At 38.2% G+C, this 23,816-nt stretch overlaps 2 protein-coding genes and 1 pseudogene across 3 annotated transcripts in view; all 3 read left to right on the forward strand.

Annotated features, from left to right (window-relative positions):
• The first annotated feature begins 5,617 nt into the window (after window positions 1-5,617).
• slc10a3 (solute carrier family 10 member 3) lies at window positions 5,618-7,521 on the forward strand. Its single transcript, XM_088339257.1, has one exon. It carries the CDS (start codon window positions 5,770-5,772, stop codon window positions 7,195-7,197), a length of 1,428 nt encoding a protein of 475 aa, XP_088195383.1. The 5' UTR covers window positions 5,618-5,769; the 3' UTR covers window positions 7,198-7,521.
• A 1,607-nt stretch (window positions 7,522-9,128) lies between these two features.
• Window positions 9,129-9,271, forward strand: LOC148362410 (U2 spliceosomal RNA; annotated as a pseudogene).
• Window positions 9,272-11,807: 2,536 nt separating this feature from the next.
• Window positions 11,808-23,816, forward strand: part of fanca (FA complementation group A) — a 48,818-nt gene continuing 36,809 nt past the window's right edge. For both annotated transcript variants that reach the window (XM_088339259.1, XM_088339260.1), the window contains exons 1-8: window positions 11,808-11,989; window positions 13,196-13,305; window positions 14,379-14,475; window positions 16,162-16,301; window positions 18,590-18,685; window positions 19,429-19,502; window positions 21,303-21,412; window positions 22,481-22,591. In XM_088339259.1, coding sequence (XP_088195385.1) covers window positions 11,929-11,989; window positions 13,196-13,305; window positions 14,379-14,475; window positions 16,162-16,301; window positions 18,590-18,685; window positions 19,429-19,502; window positions 21,303-21,412; window positions 22,481-22,591 — 799 coding nt within the window. In that variant the 5' untranslated portion in view covers window positions 11,808-11,928. The remainder of the gene's footprint in view (window positions 11,990-13,195; window positions 13,306-14,378; window positions 14,476-16,161; window positions 16,302-18,589; window positions 18,686-19,428; window positions 19,503-21,302; window positions 21,413-22,480; window positions 22,592-23,816) is intronic.

Genomic DNA, 23,816 nt, shown 5'->3' on the forward strand with positions numbered 1-23,816 from the left:
TGCAACTGAATTATTTGACATGGAAGTAGAACATTTATTGCGTCAGTGTAACTAAGAGGTAAGATCTTTGGCCCGTAAAATAAAGAAGGTAAGAGAAGGAAAGAAATTCAACGAGAGCCCATAAAACCAAACCAAAATACCAGATATCTGAAGTGTACTGAAGAAAAACCATCAGCAGCAATAGATAGTTAAGTCATGTTGAAATCAACTTAGCCAAATTTTATCTGGAAGGATCTTTTACCCAGAATGTCCACAATGGTGCCAAATACTGACAAACGGCCTCATTAAGGCATCCAATACATCAATGTCAGACAGTAATTTAGCTTCAACCAGACCAAAGTGACTTAGTAAATTAAGACAGAAAGAAGAAAAACAATGTTCCTTTACAAACGCTAAGTGTAATTTGTTCGTAAGTTGCTTCAGTGCTATATTTGTATATTTAAGGTTTATATAAGTATGTGTAAGGCTTGTATAAGTAACCTGTATTGTTCTGTACTAAAAAATAAACATTTCATAAAATAATATGCTCTATAAAGATAAATAAAGTTTAACCTACTTTTGGAAGTTAGGCGACTTCCTCCTCCGTGGTAAAAAGTGACTGAAAAAAAGCGAATCAACCATTTTCTTAACCGCATCAAGCTTTCTTATTTCACTTTTGTTTCAAAAGAAACGGCTCGCCTCTTCTTTACACTTAACACCAACCATATTGAATGGCTGCACGAGATAGTAAACAATAAAAGTGTCAAAGTTCTTAATGCGCTGGAGATACAGTATAGAATGTTTTTACACACGAACTACAAAGAGGAAACTGATTCCTTCTTCGGGGTGGATGCTGGGTGACCTCTCACAGCGCCACATGCTGGTTGCGGCGGAAAGATGCACTACAGTAATGTCTTGTACTCTGAAAAAGGTGCACGCAGTACAGTATGTTACAGCAATGTCCGGATATTTTTCGACATCCCGAAATAAATGTTCGTATGTACTGTTTTTCGTAAGTCGCATGGTCGTAAGTAGGGGAATGTCTGTATTAGGCACGCCCCCTCCCTACGCGCTGCCTTCCATTCCCTACTGGTGACACACAACACAAATATGTGCATAGAAACTCAAGCCCTCTTTACCGTATTTCATTTTATAGTGGTAAATATAGCTTAGGTGTGAGTATACACTAGAGGTAAGCTCTTGAACCTGGCTCGAATTTCAGGCGGGTCAGGGCATAAAATGTCAATGTCAAGGCTGGGCTTCTCTCACTTTATTTTTCCTCTGAGGATCTGTACAGCATGCACGCTGTTTGGCGTAGTTACTTTTTTTCAAGGAATTATTAAGATGACTACTTTTTACTTCTACTTGAGTAATATTATTCTAAACTAACTTGAGTAACAACACTCTTTGGCGCTGAAGTTGTATTATTCAGATATCTCGATCGTAGAGAACATGCTTACTAAACCATCAGTTTAACTCCAAAACACAAAATTCAAAGTCATTTTTATCCTCGGTCTCACAGTAGAAGATGCGCAGCTTCCTCTTTCTGACCTCTTATGTTTCTTACGTCAGACGTCATTTCCACTTCTCGTCAATAGCTTACAAGCTTTACAAAGTTTCTGTTTTTCAGCCAAATATTTTACTATTTACAGCTTGTAATCTGCAGAATATATATTTTTTTTTCAGTGCCATTTTCAGTCTTTTACTTGGCTAACTTACATCGGCTCTTCACCTCGGCGCCACACATACTTTAGCTGGAGCGTGAACTTTGGCGCCCAAGTGTGCATTTTGAGTTTATTTCGTACTGGTCCCTCAAATCAAGTTAATCGGTCACATTTGGGCTTTTATACCCAGAGGCCAGGGATTTTTTAGGCCCGATATTACCTCTAGTGTAGCTCCTGGCTTCGTTAAGGCATGGTTTGCCTGCTTACTTGTACAATGGGTACGGAAAGTATTCAGAACCGTTTGATTTTTTTCACGGTTTTGTAGCCACTTGCCACAAATAAAAAAAAATGTTTTATTTCTAAAGAACAATCACCACCCCCCAAAAAATGATATTGTATTGTCTTTTAATTTTGTTGATGTTGTCTGTTTTTACGCATGGACCCTTTAAGATAAGACATGTCGCAAAAGGGGCGGGGGGGCGACAGATGCAGAAGTTTTGTGCACGTGAATGGTGTGAGTTACGACCAACAGTAGCTCTTGTGTGAATGTTTATACTTCTTGTTAATCAACAACTGAGTGCATCATTGATCACATCGAGGGGCATTACAATATGTACATTTGTTATTTATTCAAATATATTAAAATTAGGGCTGGGGGAAAATGTCGCATTGACAATTTACTTTAATATATATTAATTGATTTCCAGCCCTAATTAAAATACAAAACCGAAATATTATATGGTCAAAAGTATTCAAACTTTTTGGACTGACAGATTTAGTTTAAATGATGTCCATTTCTTTTCTTCCTTAAAATGATTCTGCTCCTTTATTGGTTTGATTACACGGTTTCTAGGGGTTCTTGAAATTCTTGAAAATGCTTGAATTTATGTTGTGTTTTCAATGTTTGAAAAGTGTTTGAATTGTAGTTGAAGGCTTTTAAATGCTTGAAATTGGTGCCATGTTTCGCGGCAGTCTTAAGACAAGTCTGATTTAAAAATGACACCGCCACTTCTCTTTGGTGGCTTAGTTTTGCTATTGCATTGCTTCCCACATGATTAATGGCAGCTGGCATTAGTTTGTATGGCATTGTCATGTGAAGCATCATCACCCCCCTAAAGGACAGGTGAAAAGACCCGAGGGGCCGGGAGGCTGCAATTTTGTAAAATGATAGCTAGCAAAATTGAAAATGCAAATGATGGCTAATATGTGGACCAAATGCAACACACAGCATGCTGCAAGGTAGAACAAAGCGATCCAACTCTTAACAATGGGAGTCGGCTCACTCCATTTATCTAAAACGTGATTCACGAATATGACTTTCTTAACTAAGATTTTTTGGTTTTTGTTAACTGTTTTGTGAGAGTTTGCAGAGACTGGAGCTCTTGAGGTGAAGGGTTTGAATTGAAATCCTTGCAGTTAGCGCCTGGAGGGGAGTATTTGCCTTGGTTTTCTGTCATTGATTCTTCATAAAGAACACATTTTTCTCTCTTTGAGAAGGAAACAGATGAATGGGAATTGGACCTTTACATACTCTTCTATCCTTGTCAAAGACTTCATTGATACCATTTTTTCAAGTTTCTGTGTCACCTTTTAGAACAGCTATGTATACATATTCATCAAAGCTCTGATTGCCATTTGCTAAGCTTTCTTTATTGGCATAGCAATAAAACACATCACCTGAAAGCAATACATTTACTATATGGATGACTATAAAATGACTGTTGTAATTATGCAATCAGAGTTTAATGAAAGGAACAAATTTTAATGCTGGGTAATTAAATGTATCCCTAATGTCAAAAAAGTCCAGGGAAAGGCTATAAAAACCCTTATTTGGGGTAATGTTTAATAATTGAATCTTGACAGTAGTAGTGCCAGATGTATCTCTGAGGATAATCTTAGTCTGACTGTTAGCCTGGTCTGGAGCCGGCTAGATGTAAAGAATTATTCATCATAGTAATTGAGCTAAGCTAAATTGAACCTGCTTTCATGTAACCGACTTGGGGCTTAACTCAGCCAAAATAACAAACATATCCTGGCTTAATCCCTTATCTTGGTGCCTCTTGTAGATCACTGAAACAGTGTTGGTCAACAGACCTTAATATTTTGTTGGGTTGCATAGTCTACCAAAACATATTTCTTCCACAGCCTTTTAAATCCCTGACCTATTTTCATGTCTGGGTTTTATCAGAAACATCAACCAACAATGTAGAAACTGACTCTTAGGTGGTAATCCATGCAACACAATCAAGGAGATCACAACATTGTCAAATGTAGAGTACAGTTCTGAGGTCATGGGTTCAAATCAAGCAACCAGCCTTCCTGTGCGGAGTTTGCATGGTCTTCCTGTGCTTGCGTGGGTTCCCTCTGAGGACTCCAGTTTGCTCCCACATTCCAAAAACATGCAGTTCAGGTTAATTGGCTGGTCCAAGTTGTCCCTAGGTGTGAATGAGTGAGTTGCCTGTCTCTGTGTGCCCTGCGACAGTCTGGCAACAAGTTTTAGGGTGACCCCTGCCCGAAGACAGCTGGGGATGGGCTCCAGCACCCCCGCGGCCCTACTGAGGATAAGTGGTGCAAATAATGGATGGATAGATGTTTGAGTTTAGTGTTAATTTTTTCTTATTGTTTAATGATTAAATATTGATGTTCTTTCTTCTCTTTCTACATTGGTAACTCTTTTACTTAGGGAGTTCTTAAATACACGTTTAAAAATAACAATAAATTCACATTCTGTTCTTACCCGATTTGAGCGGAAGTGCTGCATTTCGTCGTAATTCGGTCAAATAGAAACTTAAAACTCGTGCCTGACATTATTTCACACAAGAACACCTCGTAAGGATAAAATGCTGTGTACCTATATCAAGTCATTTTTATTTGTATAGCCCTTAATCACAAAGAGTCTCAAAGGGCTGCACAGGTTATTGCACAGACTATTATTTCATACTATTATTACACCATCCCCTGATCCGAAACCAACACGAGGGCAAGGAAAAACTCAAAAACCTCCACATGAGGAAAATGAAGAAAACTTGAGAAGGTTTTTACCATCGCAAACAATAATAAGGTAAAGTACTTTTTTTTATCTAACATTGCATCATTACAAACAAAATTTACAAGTATTTTAAGTGTGCTTTCTGTTAAGGATCCAAGATGACCAACCTGGCGCACATGCGCAATAAAGAAAGTGATGAAGTCAAATCGTGATTTTAACAAAATGGGAATTCCGGCTCTTTTTAGAGAATCGGCTTTTTTGGCTTGGCTCACAAAAAAAGAGTCGGCACTTTCGGCTCCCATACGGTTCGTCCGAATTTTGTCTTGAATGACATATTACTAATAACAATGAAATAGAGAAACAAAGAAAAGAGAAAAGGGGTGACAGAGAAAAAGACACAGAGAAAAACGCAGAAAGATGGGGAGGGGCCAGAAAAAATAGAGAGAGAAAGCAAGACAGAAATATGGAAAAAAGAAAGAGGGAGCGAGAGAGAGAATGACAGAAAGAGAAGGAAAGAGAGTGAGAGAGGCAGAAAGAGAGGGAAACAAACATAAATTGTCTGCATTTCTTTAGCACTTTTGAAGTCATTGAAGACCTCCCAAAGTACCTTACAACATGCTTCACACTTACCCATTCACACACACACACTCACACATCGATGGCGGCGACAGTTATACAAGGCTCCTACCTGATTAATGGGGAAATTTAGGGGTTCAGTGTCATGTCCAAGGACATGTTGACATTTAACTTGGAGGAGCTAGAAATAGTGAGAAAAGGAAATAGAGAGAGAAAGAGAGGTGGGGGGAAGGAGAGGAATAAAGAGAAAGGCAAAGAGAAAAAAATAAAAGAAAGAGAGACAGATAGGTAAAAGAGAAAAATATAGCGAACGATAGAAAGTGCCTTAAATGTAGCTGGCGCCTTATTGATGGAGAGCCGGTTTCTAAAGCCGTTTCGTTCGCAAACTAAGTACTGACGATACAGGGCGGGTATGTTTGGGTTCCGGTATAATGGCCGCGATGAAATGGAAAATGCTCGCGATGTTGTCGACCTGTTATTTTTATTTCATACGTTGGGTAGAACAAAAACAATTTTGACCCACTTTGACTAACATCGTGGCGCGCAGAGAAAATTGTTTTCATGCGGCGCCTGTCGAGGCATACAATGAGGACGCCATTTCTATTTATTTTTCTGTACCTTGCTACCGGCGAAGCGGACCGGGCGTGGACCACTGTGAACCAGACCGTCAACCGCAACAAGACCCCCTTTTTGGAGTCGGATCACAGCCGATATATCACAATCGGGGATGGTTCCTCACAAGAATTCGAGTTCCCTGAAAATACCAAGGGCGTGATTGTAATATTCAGTCAGTACCCAGCCTCTAGAAAAGACCACCAGACCTGGGAACAGACCATTAAAGTCCGCTCATTTGATCCAGAAGTTCTCACCGTCTTGAACGTGACAGACAATGGCCATGTGGGACTCTCAAAGAGCTACATTATCAGCATCCTCTCCGGTTTCCCTGGAAAGGCCCAGCTTGAGATCCAGCTCCTGGACCGAACCAAGGAGTCTATGCCCATTCTCATTGCCGAAAGGACGGATTATTACATCGTGGTGGCCCCTGGGAGCGATGACCCAGCCACTAAACTCATTCAGTCAGGTGGACTGTCCCATTTCTCAGAGAACCCTGTGCTTTTTGCTTTGCTACCTCTCATTTTTGTTAACAAGTGTGCCTTTGGGTGCAAGGTGGATGTAGGTGTACTGAGGGCCTTGGTCAAGAACCCTGTACCGCTCCTCCTTGGAGTGGTGGGTCAGTTCTTGGTCATGCCACTGTATGCTTACACTATTTCTCGCCTGGTTGTGCTGCCCAAAGCACTTTCCCTGGGACTAGTCATCACCTGCTCTGCGCCTGGAGGTGGAGGGGGCTACCTATACAGCTTGCTGCTTGGAGGAGATGTCACACTCGCCATCTCCATGACCTTAGTGTCCACAGTCGTAGCGGTGGCCGCCATGCCGCTATCATCAGCACTGTACGGGCGTCTGCTGGGCGTCCATGCGGCATTGCACGTGCCATTTGTGAAGATTCTCGGCACCCTCCTTTTCATCGCTATTCCTATTTCTCTGGGAATGCTTATCAAGATACGGCTGCCCGCCCTGACTCATGTTCTGCTGGGACTCCTAAAGCCTTTTAGCTTTGTGCTCATTGTTGGTGGCATCTTCATGGCTTACCAGATGGGCGCATCCATACTGGCAAATGTTCGGCCTCTGATTGTTGCTGTTGGTGTTACGGTGCCTTTGATTGGATTGTTTTTCGGGGCACTTCTGGCTAAATTGGTTGGCCTGTCACCACCACAGAGGACAACGGTGAGCATAGAGGTGGGGGTCCAAAACAGTTTGTTGGCCCTTGCAGTAATGCAGCTGTCTTTCCGAAGAATGGAAGCTGACTTTGCATCACAGTCTCCTTTTATTGTGGCCCTGGCAAGCACCTCAGAGATGCTACTTGTAGTTCTGGCATATTACACCCAGAAGTGGTTTTGTGGGCCCACTGTCAAGAAAAGTGACACCTGATTGTAGCTGCAATTTACGGAAAAAAAAATAACACAAAAACAGAAACGTATGAAAAATAACCTTCTGTATCTAACTGCAGAGGGGGAAAAAACAGCCTCCCGAAACTACCTAGGGGGTGCGCTTTTGACGCAGAAGTTTGTACCATTTTTGCATGTTTGGTGGTTTTCATTCATAAACACGTCTGTTGTAAATTTTTGTACTCTTGTCATTTGAATATACATATGGGGTGTTTCAAAACATGTGATATCCTTTTGAATATTAATAAGGATTTATTATAAATGTTTGGGTTTCCCTGTTCTAACTTACAAGCGGATTATTTGTATATAAAAAGGGGGGGGGGGGGGGGGATTGTTATCTAGAGACTGTTGCCCAAGATATGTTTCAGAGTGTTCGGGCAGGAGTTGGATTACTGATTTGCCGTGTCTCGGGGGGTGCGCATATGGAACATTTGTTTAATTGTTTACATAATCCACATGGTCATTAATTTCTAGTTAAAATTTGGAAGAATAAATATTATGGTCTTCAACATAAATATGTTTTAATTTCATTTGACTTATGTAATTTCTGTAGTATTTACATCTCAAAGGATATCATTTTTTTAAACACCCTATATATTTATAAATTTTTTTTAAGTGAAAACCAATGGCCTTGTACCCTTCAAAACTATTTGTCCCATTCATTTTAAAGTTTTTCATTCAGCTTAAAAATGTATCAATTCTCCAGAAAGAAATACAGAAACGATAAAATATATTTTTCTATTTTTGTGTTTTCTAATCAAAGAGCCCATGTTTACAAACGTTTCAATGTGTCTTACTCGCGTGTGGGAGTGTTGAAATGCGTGTATTTGGGGTGGCGGTGTGTTTAAAATAAAAATTTGAATCATTTGCTATTGTGCTTGATGGATCTGAATATCCACATACTTGAATAATAAAGAGGCAAGATAACAAAAACCCGTTTTACTTTTATGTTTCAATAGGGACATGTGTTTGTTTGAAAAAAAAATCCACACGATTGAACTGCAAGGTTTTGTGACTATATTAAATGTCAACATAATTTAAAGTCCACTCAATTAATATGAACTATTACTACAAGGCCACGATTGACATGGAGGGATGGTGTTATGAGTACACTGCAGGAAAGAGGTCTAAATGTAGTGGAAGCTAGAGCTCTTGTCTGTAATAGGAATGAGTGGAGAGGTGTAAAAGGATAGCCGAATGTTTAGACTCGTTCTAAGGGATGGGCAGGGTACCCGTATGATGCGGCAGGGGTAAACCAGTGAAAGCTGTTGGGCCCTGCTGTTAAACTGAAGTATGTTGTGTCACCCTGACCCGAGTGACATGGCCGCTTTCTTGTGTCCCGTTTCATCTGGAGAGACGAAAGCATGACCAACTTGGGTGCCGGGGTGATTAACTTGTTTGGGTGTTCGGGCATTTGGGTTAGCTATGGTCCACTACATTCTTTGCGTGTTTTTTTGCTACTGTTTCCCTTTTTATTTTTTTTTGTTTTTGTAAGTGTTTGTCTGGCTGTCGGTCACCCCTCTCGAGGGATATGACCAGGGTAGATAGATAGATGGATAGATTACTACGAGCTACCTAAGTATATTTTGAAAATAGGTATTATATGTGATAAGTAAAAGAGGAAGTAACAAGTGTTGAAATGTAGAATATACTCAAGCCCGCCGCTTGATGTTAAAATATCATGAGATGCGTTTTTTAAAAATCCTAGCAGAAGCAATATTGCAGAACAGTCATATCTCAGACAATTAAAGAAATATATATTTTAAAGGCCCGCGACTCTACTGAGGATAAGCGGTGCAGATAATGGATGGATGGATATTTTGAACGAAAGAGCTAGTTTGTTTATGCAGCAAAATTATTAAATATCTGTGAGATTCTAAATGAGTCGTCATGTGGCTGTGTTACAGTTGCTATATACTTACACTGCCCCTAGCGACAGTCGGGCTTGGCCTATTGGTCCTTTGATTTTTGCATTTTGGAGATGGAATATGAGCTTGCTCTGTCCACTCCACGCATCGGCCTGGTATTGCAGTACCTCCGGGAACGGTGCATTCGCAATGATCGCAGCAAGGCTTTGGGGCTAGGACCTTAGCTTGGCCTTTTGGCTGAGAGTAAGTGTCCCGGCTCCTAGGCTTTGTAGCGTATTATGAACTGACCGATAACGGATAATGGATAATGAATAACGAAGATAGATCAATAACCCTTAAAAACCCCAAAACCCCTTTTAATTTTGATAAACCTGGTTAATGTTTAATAATTGAATCTTTCTGGACAAAGTTAACTCAAGTCACGTCATGATTATTTGTGACGCCGTTAATCACAAGGAGTCTCAAAAGGCTGCACAGACCACATATTATTGCAAACTACAGACAATTATGACACCATTCCCTGATCTAAAACCTACATGACGGCAAGGAAAAACTCAAAAACCTCAACATGAGGAGTTAGACAAAAAACAATCTTAGAAAACATGAGCAACTTTATTTATTATTTTTTTTTTGTCGTAGTGGTTAGCGCGTGTGCGGCACAATTCTAAGGTCTTGGGAACCTCCTGTGTGGGTTCAAATCCAGCTAACGGACTTCCTGTGCGGAGTTTGTATGCTCTCCCCGTGCTTGCGTGGGTTTCCTCCGGGCATTCCGGTTTCCTCCCACATTCTAAAGACATGCATTTCAGGTGGATTGGCCGGTTCAAATTGTACCTAGGTGTGAATGAGCAAGCGAGTTGTCTGTCCCTGTGTGCCCTGCGATTGGCTGGCAACCAGTTCAGGGTGTCCCCTGCCCACTGCCTGATGATTGCTGGGATGGGCTCCAGCACCCCCGTGACCCTACTGAGGATAAGCGGTGCAGCTAATGAGATGAGATGAGATATACTTTGACGCCACAAATGATAGCATTTTAATTGTGAAGTTATATTTCCTTGACGTTCATAATAAATTTATTAATACCTTATTTCATTTTGCACGACTTAGAACGTAAGATCATTTCTTAAAGATATTTTAGAAGTTTATTATAGTATGTCGTCATTTCTTGGTAATCGCTTTACATCACCTGTCACTGACATTTACATTTAATTTTATATTCAATAACTTACCTTCATTTTGCAATGGCTGAACAAATGAAAATAAAACAGCGATTTTTATATTTAATTTATCTTTATAACAAAAATATGCGTTTATCGACCCTATTTCGTTTTATCGAATTGACAAGGTGTTTCTTAATACTGCTTTATTTTCACTTGGTGGCGCAATAACACTGGGTTATGGAGTGTCATAACTGAATTAATAAAAGGAACATTCAAATAATTATAAAACTTTAAAATTGAACGTTCAATTAATAAAAACGCCCTAAACCCACACTGTGCTGCAACTTTGTGTTAACGTGGAATCGTATAGTTTCGGTGACGCTTCATCTGTATTATAAATAAACAACCCAAATGACAAGAAAATACAAATAAACAAACATGCCAGGGAAGAAAACAATATTTTATTTTGAAAATACCAAAATGTTTACAAATATATTATTATAAATTTGAACGGCATTCTTGTTGGGGAAAAGCTTTATGAATTAAATTGAAAGGCGATGAAATAGATTCATTTTATCCAGAAAATTTGCACCCGCAAATGTATAAGTCTAATATAATGACAATAAGATTGAAAATACGCGTGTGGTTATATTTAGGAATTATGCGATCATTAAGTTGATCGGAAGTGTAGGTTACGTGTTTCCCGTAGATTTACGTCACGTCGTGATGAGAATTATGGCTCTTTTTAGAGAACCGGCTTTTTTGGCTTGACTCACTTTCAAGAGCCGGTTCTTGTGGTTCCCAAACGGCCTTTCAGATTTTTTTGGTTGCTTTAATTCATATATTACCAATTATCATGTCTTATCATGTCAAGTCAAGTCATGTTTATTTTTATAGACTTCAATCACAGACCACAGACTATACATACACCATCCCCTGATCTAAAACCTACGTTAGGGCAAGGAAAAACGCAAAAGTTTAGCATGAGGAAAGTAAAGAAACCTTAAGAAGGGGCCGTACACGAGGTTATCCCCCTTCCAGGATGACCAGGCTGCAACGAACTTTGCAAGGGCAAACATATACTAGCCACTTTTTAAAAACTTTTGTTTTACTGACAAAAGTATTGCTCATTTATGGTATACAGTACCCTTTCTTGATTTTTTGTGAAATAAGAAAAAAAAATCAAATGGAAAAGGACAAAATATAAGTTATTTTCTTCATTTTATTGCACACAAAAGGGCTTACATATAAATGTACTCTATATTTGCTCAACCCATGCTGTAAAAGGTAGTTAAAAATCATGTATTGTGTATGTACATTGCACAGAAATTGACTTGAAAAGAAGTACAAATATAGCAAGAAAAATGCAAAGAGGAACAGAAGAAAAAAATATGATATATCATAAAAAACACGGAATTTATGGGAAAATGCACCGATCAACCACGAGAGGGAAAAAGTGGCTCTTGAATGATAGGGAGTCGGAACTTGTCGTTCAATTCGAAGAGCCATCTCATAAAGCCGTTTCGTTCGCGAACGACATATCAATAGCTCCACAAACCCGCGGATTTTCACAGGGGAAAACATGGGGGACTTATCAGCACAATCTTTACACTAAAACAATAAATTAAGACTGAGAATCGCTTTATCGGTTTGTAATTGAGGGCAAAGAAGTTCTTTACGTGGTTTATTGAGATGTCAAGGAATACTACATCTGAATCTTTCTCTCAGAAGAGAACTCTGTCAAGCCTTATTGGTAAGTGACATGCAACTCTAAAAAAAACAAATATTCGCTTGAACTTAAAGAGAAAGTGTGTATTGTCTAGCGCCTCCTAGTGGTAAAAACATGCATTCATTAAAAAAAGATCAATATTTATTTGAATAATAATCACAAATACACGAACTGTACAGGTCCCTTAAAAAAGGACAAACAGCGTTAGAGACGGTTTCTTTTCCGGGGTCATTACCATCCTAAACAAGTGTGCAAAAACTGAAAATATACATGTTGCTGCTAAATGTACTATTTTTCATTGCTCTATTGTTATGGTTGATGACCCTCTATGAAATGAAATGAAATGAGCTGCATTTTTACAGCGCTTTTCAAGTCAAGACTTCCCAAAGCGCTTTACAGTGTGCTTCACATTTCCCAATAGCGGCCGTGCAGCCATGTAAGGCAATAACCTGCTTATTGGGGGCATTAGGGGTTCAGTGTCTTACCCAAGGACACGGAGTAGCCGGGATTCGAACTGCGATCTTTTGATCCCAAGACGAGCGCTCTACCTCCTGAGCCACTGCCGCCCCACTAAACGACTCCCTCGGAAAGACCACTTCTATAATTTAGGGCAGTTTCTAAGCACTACGTTGTAAATATTTTTTCCCATTTATCCTAATAGTCTTTTATCTTATTTTTCCTAATTTAAGTACTTATTAAATGTCTACTCTCACATGGTTTGTCTAATCTAGTTGCATACAATTACATAAAAGAGAGTTCAATATAAATGTGCCTTTTTCAAAAAATACTTCCAGGTCAGGAAATGTATTTTACACAACACGAGGCTCACCTAGTGGGAGCGAATTGGATCATCTGCCGTCTTGTTTTTGAGGGTACCCCCACTAAAACAAAAACCTTATGAAAGGTTGGTCCCAAAAAAGAGGAAAAGATGGTGGGGTTTGGACACTTTGAGTTTCTGTAGTTTTTATTCTCCCTTGTGCTTTGTAGCACTCGTTTTTCAGTTGCACTGCCCAATATGGCGACATCTACTGGTAAAATATTACAGTGTCCCATTAATCTGGTCAATCAGATTAATCTTAAAGGGAAAAAAACAATCATCTGCAATAAGTTAAATATTTTTTCATTTTAGGGAAGAATTCTGAAAAGTAACTTAGGGTGTATGTTATGCACGTATACCTTTTGGAATTGTCATCACCGATTTTACCTTATTTTCCTTCGTATTGTTCACAGCTGGTCGTACTGCAAAGCGACTGAAGCAGGGAGCTTGTGAGCTGCAAGAGGAAGTGATCCACTTGTTAGAGCAGCAACAAGACCTCTCCATCCTATTCAAGGAAAACGGAGTGAGTGGTTTCCATTCGAAGTTTAAATGTAAATTCATTATTGGTCATTATACATGAGGATACAACTACAAGACGATACTTTTTTTCTGCTTCTGAAAGACTGCAGCTTGCAATATAATGCGGCCTTTTTTTGCGAGGCGGATGGCAGCAGCTGGCTTAGAACTGGTGCAGACCAGAGAATCCGACTGCTTTATTAAACTAAAGCATTGCAAAGGTCGCAGGCGGGTTGATTATATGGTTGTATGATTTCTGCCCAGTGCTCTAAATGTCAAAGTGAAAGAAATTCAATGAAGCGCGCGTAAACAGCGGGAGTAACTATGACTCCCTTCAGTAGCCAAATGCCTTGTCATCAATTAGTGACACTCATAAATGGATAACCGAAATTCCCACTGTGATGAATCTAAAATAAACTAAAGTCCAATGTTTATCAGTACTTTACAGAAAATAATGAACTTTATCACAATGTGCTATTTTTTAGAAGGTACCTGTATTTAAAGTTAGCCACATTATTTTTTTTAAATGTAAGAAAATGACGTGAATGAGTTCATTTTTATGGCTGTGTTAAGCCTACAGCTTGAAATTCGGTGCATCTTTTGCCCCCAAAAATTGAGTGTCTTTCTTAAATTTGCGCATGCAGCTTTAAATGTGTGCTCTCTGGTCTGGAATTTATGGTAATTGTGGTATGTCTCGCAGCATGGCGGATGGGTGGTTAACGCGTGGCCCCACTGCGGAGGTTCAGGGTTCAAGTCCAGCTACCGCAGCCTCTCTGAGTGGAGTTTGCATGTTCTCCGCGTGCCTGCGTGGGTTTCCTCCGGGCACTCCCGTTTCCTTCCACATTGCAAAAACATTTATGTCAGGTTAATTGGCCGGTCCAAATTGTCCCTAGATATGAATGAACGAGTGAGTTGTCTGTCCCTGCTACTGGCCGGCAACTGAGGATAAATGGTGCAGATAATGGATGGATGGATGTAGTCTCAAATAGCCATCAAATAGCCATCTTCTTCTCGTCCATTTTTTGAATATTTGAAAACTCAAGATGTTTTTATGTATAAGAGTACTTGTTGTTTTTCTAGAATCTTAATCCAAGGAACCCTTTCACCACTGAGATTGATGAGGAAAGAGGGGTGACATGTGAAGAGATTCCATCAGACATTACAGGTCCACTTTTGGGTAAGGTTCACATTTCTTCAGCATTGCATCAATTTATAGTGTCATGTCTAATCGCGTCGCATACAGGATGACGGACAAGAATAGTGCTGACCTAAGTGGGGAAACCCACGGTATAAAAGAAAGACTTTTTTTTATACAAATTAACATTGGTATGTGGGCAGCACAGCGGCGCAGTGGTTAGCGCATGTCTTGGGAACCTCTTGTGTGGGTTCAAATCCAGCTCCAGACTTCCTGTCCACGCGAGTTACAGATTCTTCTATCACAGATTGATTGATTTATTTTAATACTAATTCCGGCTGTTTTTTTTTATTTTTAGCTCTTGTTTTGTGTAGACATGACTATTTGAGTACGGTGAAATGTTTTCATCTGAGCTTTTCTTGTAGAAAAACGGCTTTTTAGTTCAACCTCACCCAGATCTGAGCTCCGGCGACCCTCAAGTAAATAGAGTGTGAAACCCCTGTTGTAAGTGCATTCAGTGCTACCAAATACTATTCATCATCTGTAGGTTACTACGCCACTCTATAACAAAAATCCGCAATTCCTTTGTAAACTACAATAATTGATAGAGAAAAAAATTCAATCAATGCTCATTTTTACATTGACAATGTAAAATCCACATTGTTACTGTTAATTATAAAAATAGGTCACTGAGTATGTTGTCACCAGAACAGTTTTCCATCTATAGTAAGTTAATTGTTTGCTCATTACAGCATTACTTTGATGATCACATTGTTTGTGTTAGATGCGCATCATGCTTATTCACATATTTTAGTGGTGTTCACTAGCTGTATCCTTTCTTATCAGTACTTTCCCAGCAATAGTCTTCTGTCCTTATCTTGCCTTACAATCTTTGATATCTCAGGAATGTGCAGTACTGTACTAAATCTTGTAGAGGGAGTTCTCCTTTCTTTTGCCTTGTAATGCGAGATCCCTGATGTGCCTTCTAGAGTTTCATGTTCTATTTTGCAAATCCACACCCCTTCCCTACTAAAACAAGGAGAAAAACATTCTTCCTAGCCTTTCTTCTGATACGCGTCTCCAGAGTGCACTCTTATTTTGTCTTTATTTGAAACTTTGTAATAAATGTCCTCAACTGCATTGCTTGTCTCCGGCTCTATTTTTTCAAAGTCCAAATATTCGGTCTGGTCCAGGAAAAGAACATGTAGCGAGACTTCATTAGTTAATAATAATAATAATAATTTCCTTTGTATTGTCATTCTTTGTAACAATGTACACAGAACGAAATGTCGATACACCTGACCCGTTGTAGCGAGCCGATGCAGCCGCAGCCAACAGAGGGCGCCGCCATTTTACCAATTAGGTATGACTCGGCCGAGGCGCGAACCAGCGACCTCCCAGTCTCAAAGCGGGCACACTACCATCTAGGCTACTGAGCTGGTTCATTAGTTATGGTGAATTACTGGATGTGTGGTTTCTTTTTGAGTAAACATTGTCTAAAAACACTGTTTGACTTAAAAATGGCACTCTTCAACATTTGAAAATTCTCTTTATTTAATCAGAAAAATGATTTTCAATGTTTGCCAGCGTTGTGTATTTCTCGGTTACCTCACATTCCAGATCAGAGTAAAAAAGTTTGAAAATGTTATTGTTCATATAATGCACAATAGCACAAGTCAAGTAAACCCCATCGTGTTGCATTTGGTGAATGAGTTTTTTTCCTCGCAGTTGGTGGATTGAGACGTCAAGCTGGACTGCTTGGTGTCCCTGTAGCAACGCTTTCATCAAAATTGGTGCTGGAAAGTCTGAATGCGATTGCTGGAAAAGAGGCCAACAAAACCACTGAAATTCTCACCCTTTCTCAGGAAGTTAGTTTTTTACTGCCACACACACACACACACACACACACACACACACACACACACACACACACACACACACACACACACACACACACACACACACACACACACACACGACTTTTGTAAATATTTTAGTCATACACCAACCATTACTGACGCCAATGAGTAAAATATTGGACTAGTAATCAAATTTATGAAGATATGACATTTGACCCTTTTACAAAACTTTGTCCTAAAGTTTTTCATCTTGAAATTAAGCATGAAGAAAAAGAGACCCGTGGTATAGGGCTGCACGATTAACCGAAATATAATCGATATCGCGATGCATCGTAATGTGATTGTATAAATGCAAAACACCGCTGATTGAGCCTTGTGTGAGCAGCCGGCAACCATATCAAAGCTCCCCAGAATAGATCGCAGTTTTTTTTAAGTTAAAAAGATCTCAACATGATTTACCCCAGTGTTTTCATTTAAGTACAATTTTTGCACCTTTTTATACAGGTTACATGAAAATGTGAATTTTAAAAAAAAATCTTTTTTTCTGACCAATTTAGTAAAAGTTATAACATTTAACATGTTAGTTTCAGATAAGTAAATGATGTAATTGTGTCCTGTGCAGTCCTTCGAGACATTTTGCAATGAAGGCCTATACAGACGCTCCCCTTCTTACGAACATTCGAGTTACGAACAACGGTACCTACAAACTTTTTTTGCGGGATGTCGAAAAATATTTGGACATTGCTGTAAAATTTGATTTTGTATCGTGTGCACCTTTTTCCGAGTACCAGACATTAATGTAGGGCTTCTTTCTGCTGCTACCGGCGTGTGGCACTGTGAGAGCTCACACAGCATCCACGCCGAAGAAGAAATCCGACTTCCTCTTCCCAGTTCGTGTGTAAACATACTGTACTGTATCACCAGAGCGCTAAGAAGTTTGACATTTTTGTCGTTTAATAGCTCGTGAATCCATTCAAAAAGGTTAGTGTAAGATGTAAAGAAGAGGCGAGACGTTTCTTTTGAAGAGAACGTGCAATAAGAAAGCTTGATGGGGTTTAGAAAATGTTGAATCACGTTTTTTCGGCCATTTTCTTACACGGAGGAGGAAGTCACCTAACTCTTGAAACCCATCTTCCAAAAGTAGGTTAAACTCAACTTTATTTATCTTTACAGAGCATATTATTTTATTTTTCAGTACAAAACACTACAGTTTACCTATACAAGCCTTAAACATACTTATATAAACCTTAAACATACAAAATATAGCACTGAAGCAACTTACGAACAAATTCAACTTACCAACGATCGTCATCATCTCGTTCGTGAGGAGTGGAGCGTCTGTCCACATAAATGTGACTTGACTTGTGTTGAACAAAATATAACCGGATTTTTGAGGGTTTTTAATAACACAGTGGCGGGTCATTTTGTCCCGAGGACAACAAGAGTATTAAGTACTCACAACAACAAAAACAAGAAAATGCACTTTTCTTTTCAATTGAAAATCGCATCGAAATTGCAATGCTGGTATGAAAAATCTCAATTAGGGTTCTTTCCCAAATTGTGCAGTGATAGTCAAAATGCATGTAAATATTTATCAAATACTTCATTAAACATTTAAATCAAAGAACAGATCCTATTTACAGTCTCAATCGTTTGTTTAAAAATAAAAGTACTGTACTTCATGAAATACTTAAAATACTGTCAAAATATAATTTTAGATATAATTTTGCCGCTATACTGTAATCCATCATTGATCCAAATAAGGGGTGCAAATTACTTCAGAACTGTTTTTTTTTTCTTAAGATAATAATTTGTCGCTATCATGTGGATGCTATTGTGAAACCAAAATTGAATATTTGGCGGTTCTTTAGGCTCTTTTACGTATGTGTACAACTTAGACCGCAACGTTATTGACAGACACAGTCAGAAAAGGGCCGGAGGGCCTTTTTAGCGAATCAGAATGGAGAACACAATATTCGATGAAAATAAAAGCGAAATGTAAACCGCAATACAGCGAGGGATTACTGTTACTTATAAACTTGGAATATTGTTATTAAATTACAAAACTTTCTCATTTATATAAGGTTGTCTTTTTGTACTCCACAACCATCAACAACAGAAAACTTGATGTCCAAAAAATGTAAATTTACATTTTTGCTAGTCTTGATTTGGAATAAAAGAACGCTTGAAAATTTTGGAAATATGGTTTTCGAAAGTATTTTTTTATTGGAAGTGTGAAAGAAAATTAATTGTCATTTTTTAGCACTCCCTGTAAAATCTTTGCTTCCTGTATGCAGGCCCAGGTGGGTGTCCTGTTGCAGTCTGCGAGAGAACTGCTGTTAAATGGAGCCCTCTGTCCCAAGGCTCTCTGGCTAGAGTACAGGAATGATCAGGTGTGTTGAAAGTTTGACCCATTTGATGTGTTTTAAATGTCATCCTGCGGCACAAAATATTCTTATGCCTGTGAACACATGCTGAGATGCCAAAGATTAAAAACATATTCATGTGCAAAGTTGCTTTTTTTCTGCAGTTAGTAATAATAATAACAAATGTAAAAACAAAAACAAAAAAGCAACCGGTAAACCGGAGACATAACAAATCCATCTTTGCTTCCAGTCCTTGCCAGCCATCACTCCCTGCAAAACTAGAAAAAAGAATAGATTAAATTAAAAATACATGAACATACCACTCTGCCCAATGACAACAGTGGATGATAACCCACATACAACTGCACAGTAATTGTACCAAAAACAAACTAATCGATTAAATGTACAGTGTGCATTATTAGAACACTGGATGTTGTTGTTTGGTGCGGTGATACCCAAAATGAGTGCTAAAAAGCACAAAGAAGAATACAAACTCCGGAGACTCAAAGTGACAGAAACAAACCATTATACCATTATACCTCTCATTTTATACCTATCCTTTTTTGCCAATTTTAAGCGGATAAGTACGTCAGCTCCCTTTAGGTGAGGCTCATATTATGAAAAATAAGTGCTAAAACCATGTATTTTCCTTATTATTTGAATAATATCTGTGTATATTATTTTTTTATGACATTTTTTTTTTCACCTAACTACATTCACAATTCTCAATTAACATAGTTAATGAAATCATGATTGTTTTGGGTTTACAGAAACTACCAAGTCTACATGTGGTACACTTACTTCAGTTTTACCAAATCCTCGATTTAAAATCCATATTTGAAAGGTAAGGAATATTTGTATTTGCATTGTTTGCATTCATGCTTTTGTGTTCAGTCATATTAGATTGAATAGTAGTAATTATTAGCTTTTATCTCGATTAAAGCTTTATCTTAACAATTATTTGCAAAACAAGATGGCAAAGAAGACAGTGGGCATATGCATGGACAAAATCGCTAGTAATTATGCCACCAAAGAAAGGAACCTATTCAAGTAGTTTCAACAATACCTGAAAAATCTCCATCATGTCTTCATGGATTTCAAGATAGCGTTTGACAGGATATGACAAGCCGCCTCATGGGCTACCATCCAGAATTACAACATGGGCCAGAAATTATTTCTGACAATTGATCAACTGCATGGTAATGCCAGCAATGCAGTACTGATCAATCGTACCATTAGAGAGTGGTTTCAAACCACAGTCAGGGTAATACAAGGCTGCATTCTCCGTCCAACTTTGGATAACATCTTCCTGGTGAGGGCCATGGCCGAAGCTCTGAAACAACATAAGGGTTTATTTTGCTGATGACATTGATGGAATGGAAGGAGAAGAACAGAAACTCAGAGATTTAGTCAATTGCCTGGACAAAGCATCACCTCAAAAATCACCATTAACCACCAGAAGCTTGAACCTGTTACCAAATTCAAGTATTTTGGTGCTGTCATATCAGAAGAGGGTTCGGAACCAAAAATCATGGCCATAGCTCAAACGACTGTCCCATTTGCCAGACTAAGACCCACTGGAGAGACAAGATCATTGCAGTAAAATAAAAAATCAAATTCATACAAGAACTTTTGAAGTCAATCTTTCTCTGCACTTTTGAAACTCACGGAAATTCAACACAAAGCTGGAAAGGAAAATCCAGGCCTTGGAGATGCGATGCTACATGCAACTTCTCGGCATTACCTACCTTTTAAGAGTAACATTAGAAAAGTACTAATTAAATTAGCAAAATTATTACTACACTACATTTGAAAGTGTTTTTGTTGTAAAAAAATATCTAAAATAATCATTTTTTACAAATATCCTTTTTTGTCTCTAATCAGATGCAATAAGAAAATTTCCCTTCACACAGTGGTTAATAAAACCCCATGCAAGGTTCATACGGCTGCTTGAAATTCTTGAAAATGCTTACATTTTAATGTTGAAAAGTGCTTAAATTTTCAGTGAAGTGCTTGGAAATGCTTAAAATTGTTGCCATGTTTCACAAGAAGTCTACTTGAAAATTAGGTTGACACTGCTCTGGTGGCTTCGCTTTGCGATTGCATTTCCTCCTCCCTCGTGATTAACGGCAGCTGGCATTAGTTTCTATGGCATTGTTCTATGAAGCGTAATTGCCCCCGTACGGATCGTGCCAAAGAGGACTGATGCATGCTACACTTAAAACAGGGCACTATAAAATGTATATTGGTGCAAGGTTTACGAATCAATTATGGACAATGCAAAAATTGAGATAGCGTTTCCCCAGTGGTAAATAGTTATGGGAAGAACTTTCTGCAACTGAAAATGTAGGCTGCTACATATTACTGTGTCTTTTAGTTCGAAACAATAATTGTCAGAAATTAGCAAATGATTCTAAAAAATTGTTCAAAAAGAATGGTTATAAAATCAAGCTTGATTGCCATATAGCACAGCCCAGGACTAAAGCGAACATTAGGTAAGTATGCGGTTCCAATCATTGTGAAACAAGTTCTAGAATTTATGTATACAATTTTCCTACAGTCTGAAATTGAAATTGTATTTATTTTTCTTTCTCTGTTAGTCATTTTCTCAATTCTTGTTTGTTGTTGTCACCGATTGTTTTAGTGATAAAGGGGTGAAATCGTGGTTGGCGCCACAGCTTAAGGCTTTATGTAGTTGGACGCCTCCCCAGGAAGAAAAAAAGGCGACACAAACGCGACAAAAAGTATTGGCAAGTAAGGACACTCCGGTTTCATATTTGTTTGTATGTGCTTTTGGGAGAGATAAGTCAATTTTGATACCCTTTAGAAAAACACAACTTCGCTAAACGCAAGCTGCCTCTGTAATGTGATCTATACGCAGTACTGTACTTCAAAGTCAGTTTACAGACCAAACATTTGCCTGGAATGTATGGCTGGCTACTTCCACAGTGTTCATTTTACCTCTGAAAAGTGATGGGTCCCAGGGACTCGCATGCTCAAAATCTATGGGTCCCAACAGAGATCTATGGGTCCCCAAAATTTAGTGTTATCGCGGTTGAAATTGTAAATCGGCGACAAATATATAATATAAATCTATATATTCATTCAGTTTTAATCATCACAGTTTATTGGTAATACAAATCAGTTATCACTTCAAGATTTTTCAGTTCACAACAATATTGCACATTATACAAAATATTATTGCTGAAATAATTACATTAATCTATATTTTTATTCAGTTTTAATCATCACAGTTAATTGGTAATACAAAGCAGTTATCACTACAGATTTTTCAGTTCACAATATTGTACACTATACAAAATAATATTGCTGAAATATTTATATATTCATGCAGTTTTAATCATCACAGTTAATTGGTAATACAAAGCAGTTATCACTTCAAATTTTTCAGTTCATATATTCTTCGTGGTTTGCTGTCCCGCCATATTTGTAATGCCTTCTCAAGGTCCAATCCATTATCATCCTCCTCATAGCGTAACCAGGAGTATAATTTAGTCCGTTTTCGCAGAAAAGTCCTTTTCTTTCTAGTAATCTTTTGTTTATTTTCTTTCGTCGAATCATCTCTGGTCTGTGCAGCCATTTGAGACTCCTTGTGATTAAGGGCTATACAAATGAACATCACTTGACTTTATTTTGTTAAAGTGCTTCTTTACCCCTATTCAACATTTAAATTTGAAAATTAAGTTTAGAATGTGGCTTTTGGATTTCAAAATACCTCAGAATTTTCAAGAATAAAGGTTTGACATCAAGCCATTTGTCATGTTTTGACAATTGCAAATTAGTACAAGCTTTTTTCCCTAGGTATCTTCAGTGCATTGGTTGGTGCGGGCTTCCACTCGAGCCAGAATCCAGCAAGAGTGGCAAAGAACAGCAGTCTGCTCTGCATCTCAATACTGGATGACATGCTATTCTGTGAGTTATTAATCGCTTTTCATGTTTAATACTACAATATTCTATACAATATTAAAATGAACAGCTCACATTTTGATGTGTAAATGTCCCTTTCTATAGTAATGAAACATTAAGAAGTTCAAAAAAGTATTTCTGGCCTTGTACATACGCAGATGGGAATTTAAATAACAAAACTAAGATTCTGTCCCCCTCTGTCCAGTATAGTAAAATAATTTGTTGAAAATATAGGACCTACATGTAACTGCATGAATATGTTTTTTATTACATTAATAACAATGTCTTTGCTTAAGGTGGCAGTTGTTCCTCAAATTCCATCCAATCAGAGAAAGCTTATGTTTGCAACGTCACTTCCTCAAGTTGCAAAACAATGCACCAGGGTCATTTGTCTGAACCGACAAAGTCAGTTTACTTAACATTAACATCCTCACTGCATCAATTACTAAATGTTCTTAAAGAGACAGGATGTAATATTTAGTCCCTCCTAGTGGTACAAAACACTTAATTTTCGGAAAAAAAATCATTGATTTGTATACAAAGAAAAAAATACATAAACTATATACTAATGATAATTTTTATAAAGAAATTATAATAAATATGCTATATTTCGTTTAAGGTTTATATAACTACGTTTAAGGCTTGTATAAGTAACCTGTAGTGTTTTGTTCTAAAAAAATAAACATTTAATAAAATAATATGGTCTATAAAGATAAATAAAGTTATGTTTAACTTACTTTTGGAAGATGAGCTTCAACAGTTAGGCGACTTCCTCCTCCGTGGTAAAAAGTGGCGAAAAAACGCCGTCCAACCGTTTTTTTTAACAGCATCAAGTTTTCATATTCCACTTCCATTTTAAATTAAACGGCTCGCCTCTTCTTTACACTTTACACCAACCATATTGAATGGATGTACGAGATATTAAACAATAAAAATGTCAATGTTCCTAGCGCGCTGGAGATACAGTATAGAATGTTTACACACGAAATAGGAAGAGGAAGCGGATTAATTCTTCGGGGTGGATGCTGGGTGAGCTCTCACAGCGCCACTTGTTGGTAGCGGCGGAGAGAAGCACTACAGTACTGTCCTGTACTCGGAAAAAGGTGCACACAATACAGAATCTAACTTACAGCAATGTCCGTATATTTTTCGACATCCCCAAAGAATGTTCGTATCTACCGTTTTTCGTAACTCGAATGGCCGTAAGTAGGGGAGCGTCTGTAATATATAG

The sequence above is a fragment of the Urocampus carinirostris genome, chromosome 7 (assembly GCF_059441175.1).
Source record: "Urocampus carinirostris isolate Australia breed hairy pipefish chromosome 7, RoL_Ucar_1.0, whole genome shotgun sequence".
NCBI classification, from domain to species: Eukaryota; Metazoa; Chordata; class Actinopteri; order Syngnathiformes; family Syngnathidae; genus Urocampus; species Urocampus carinirostris.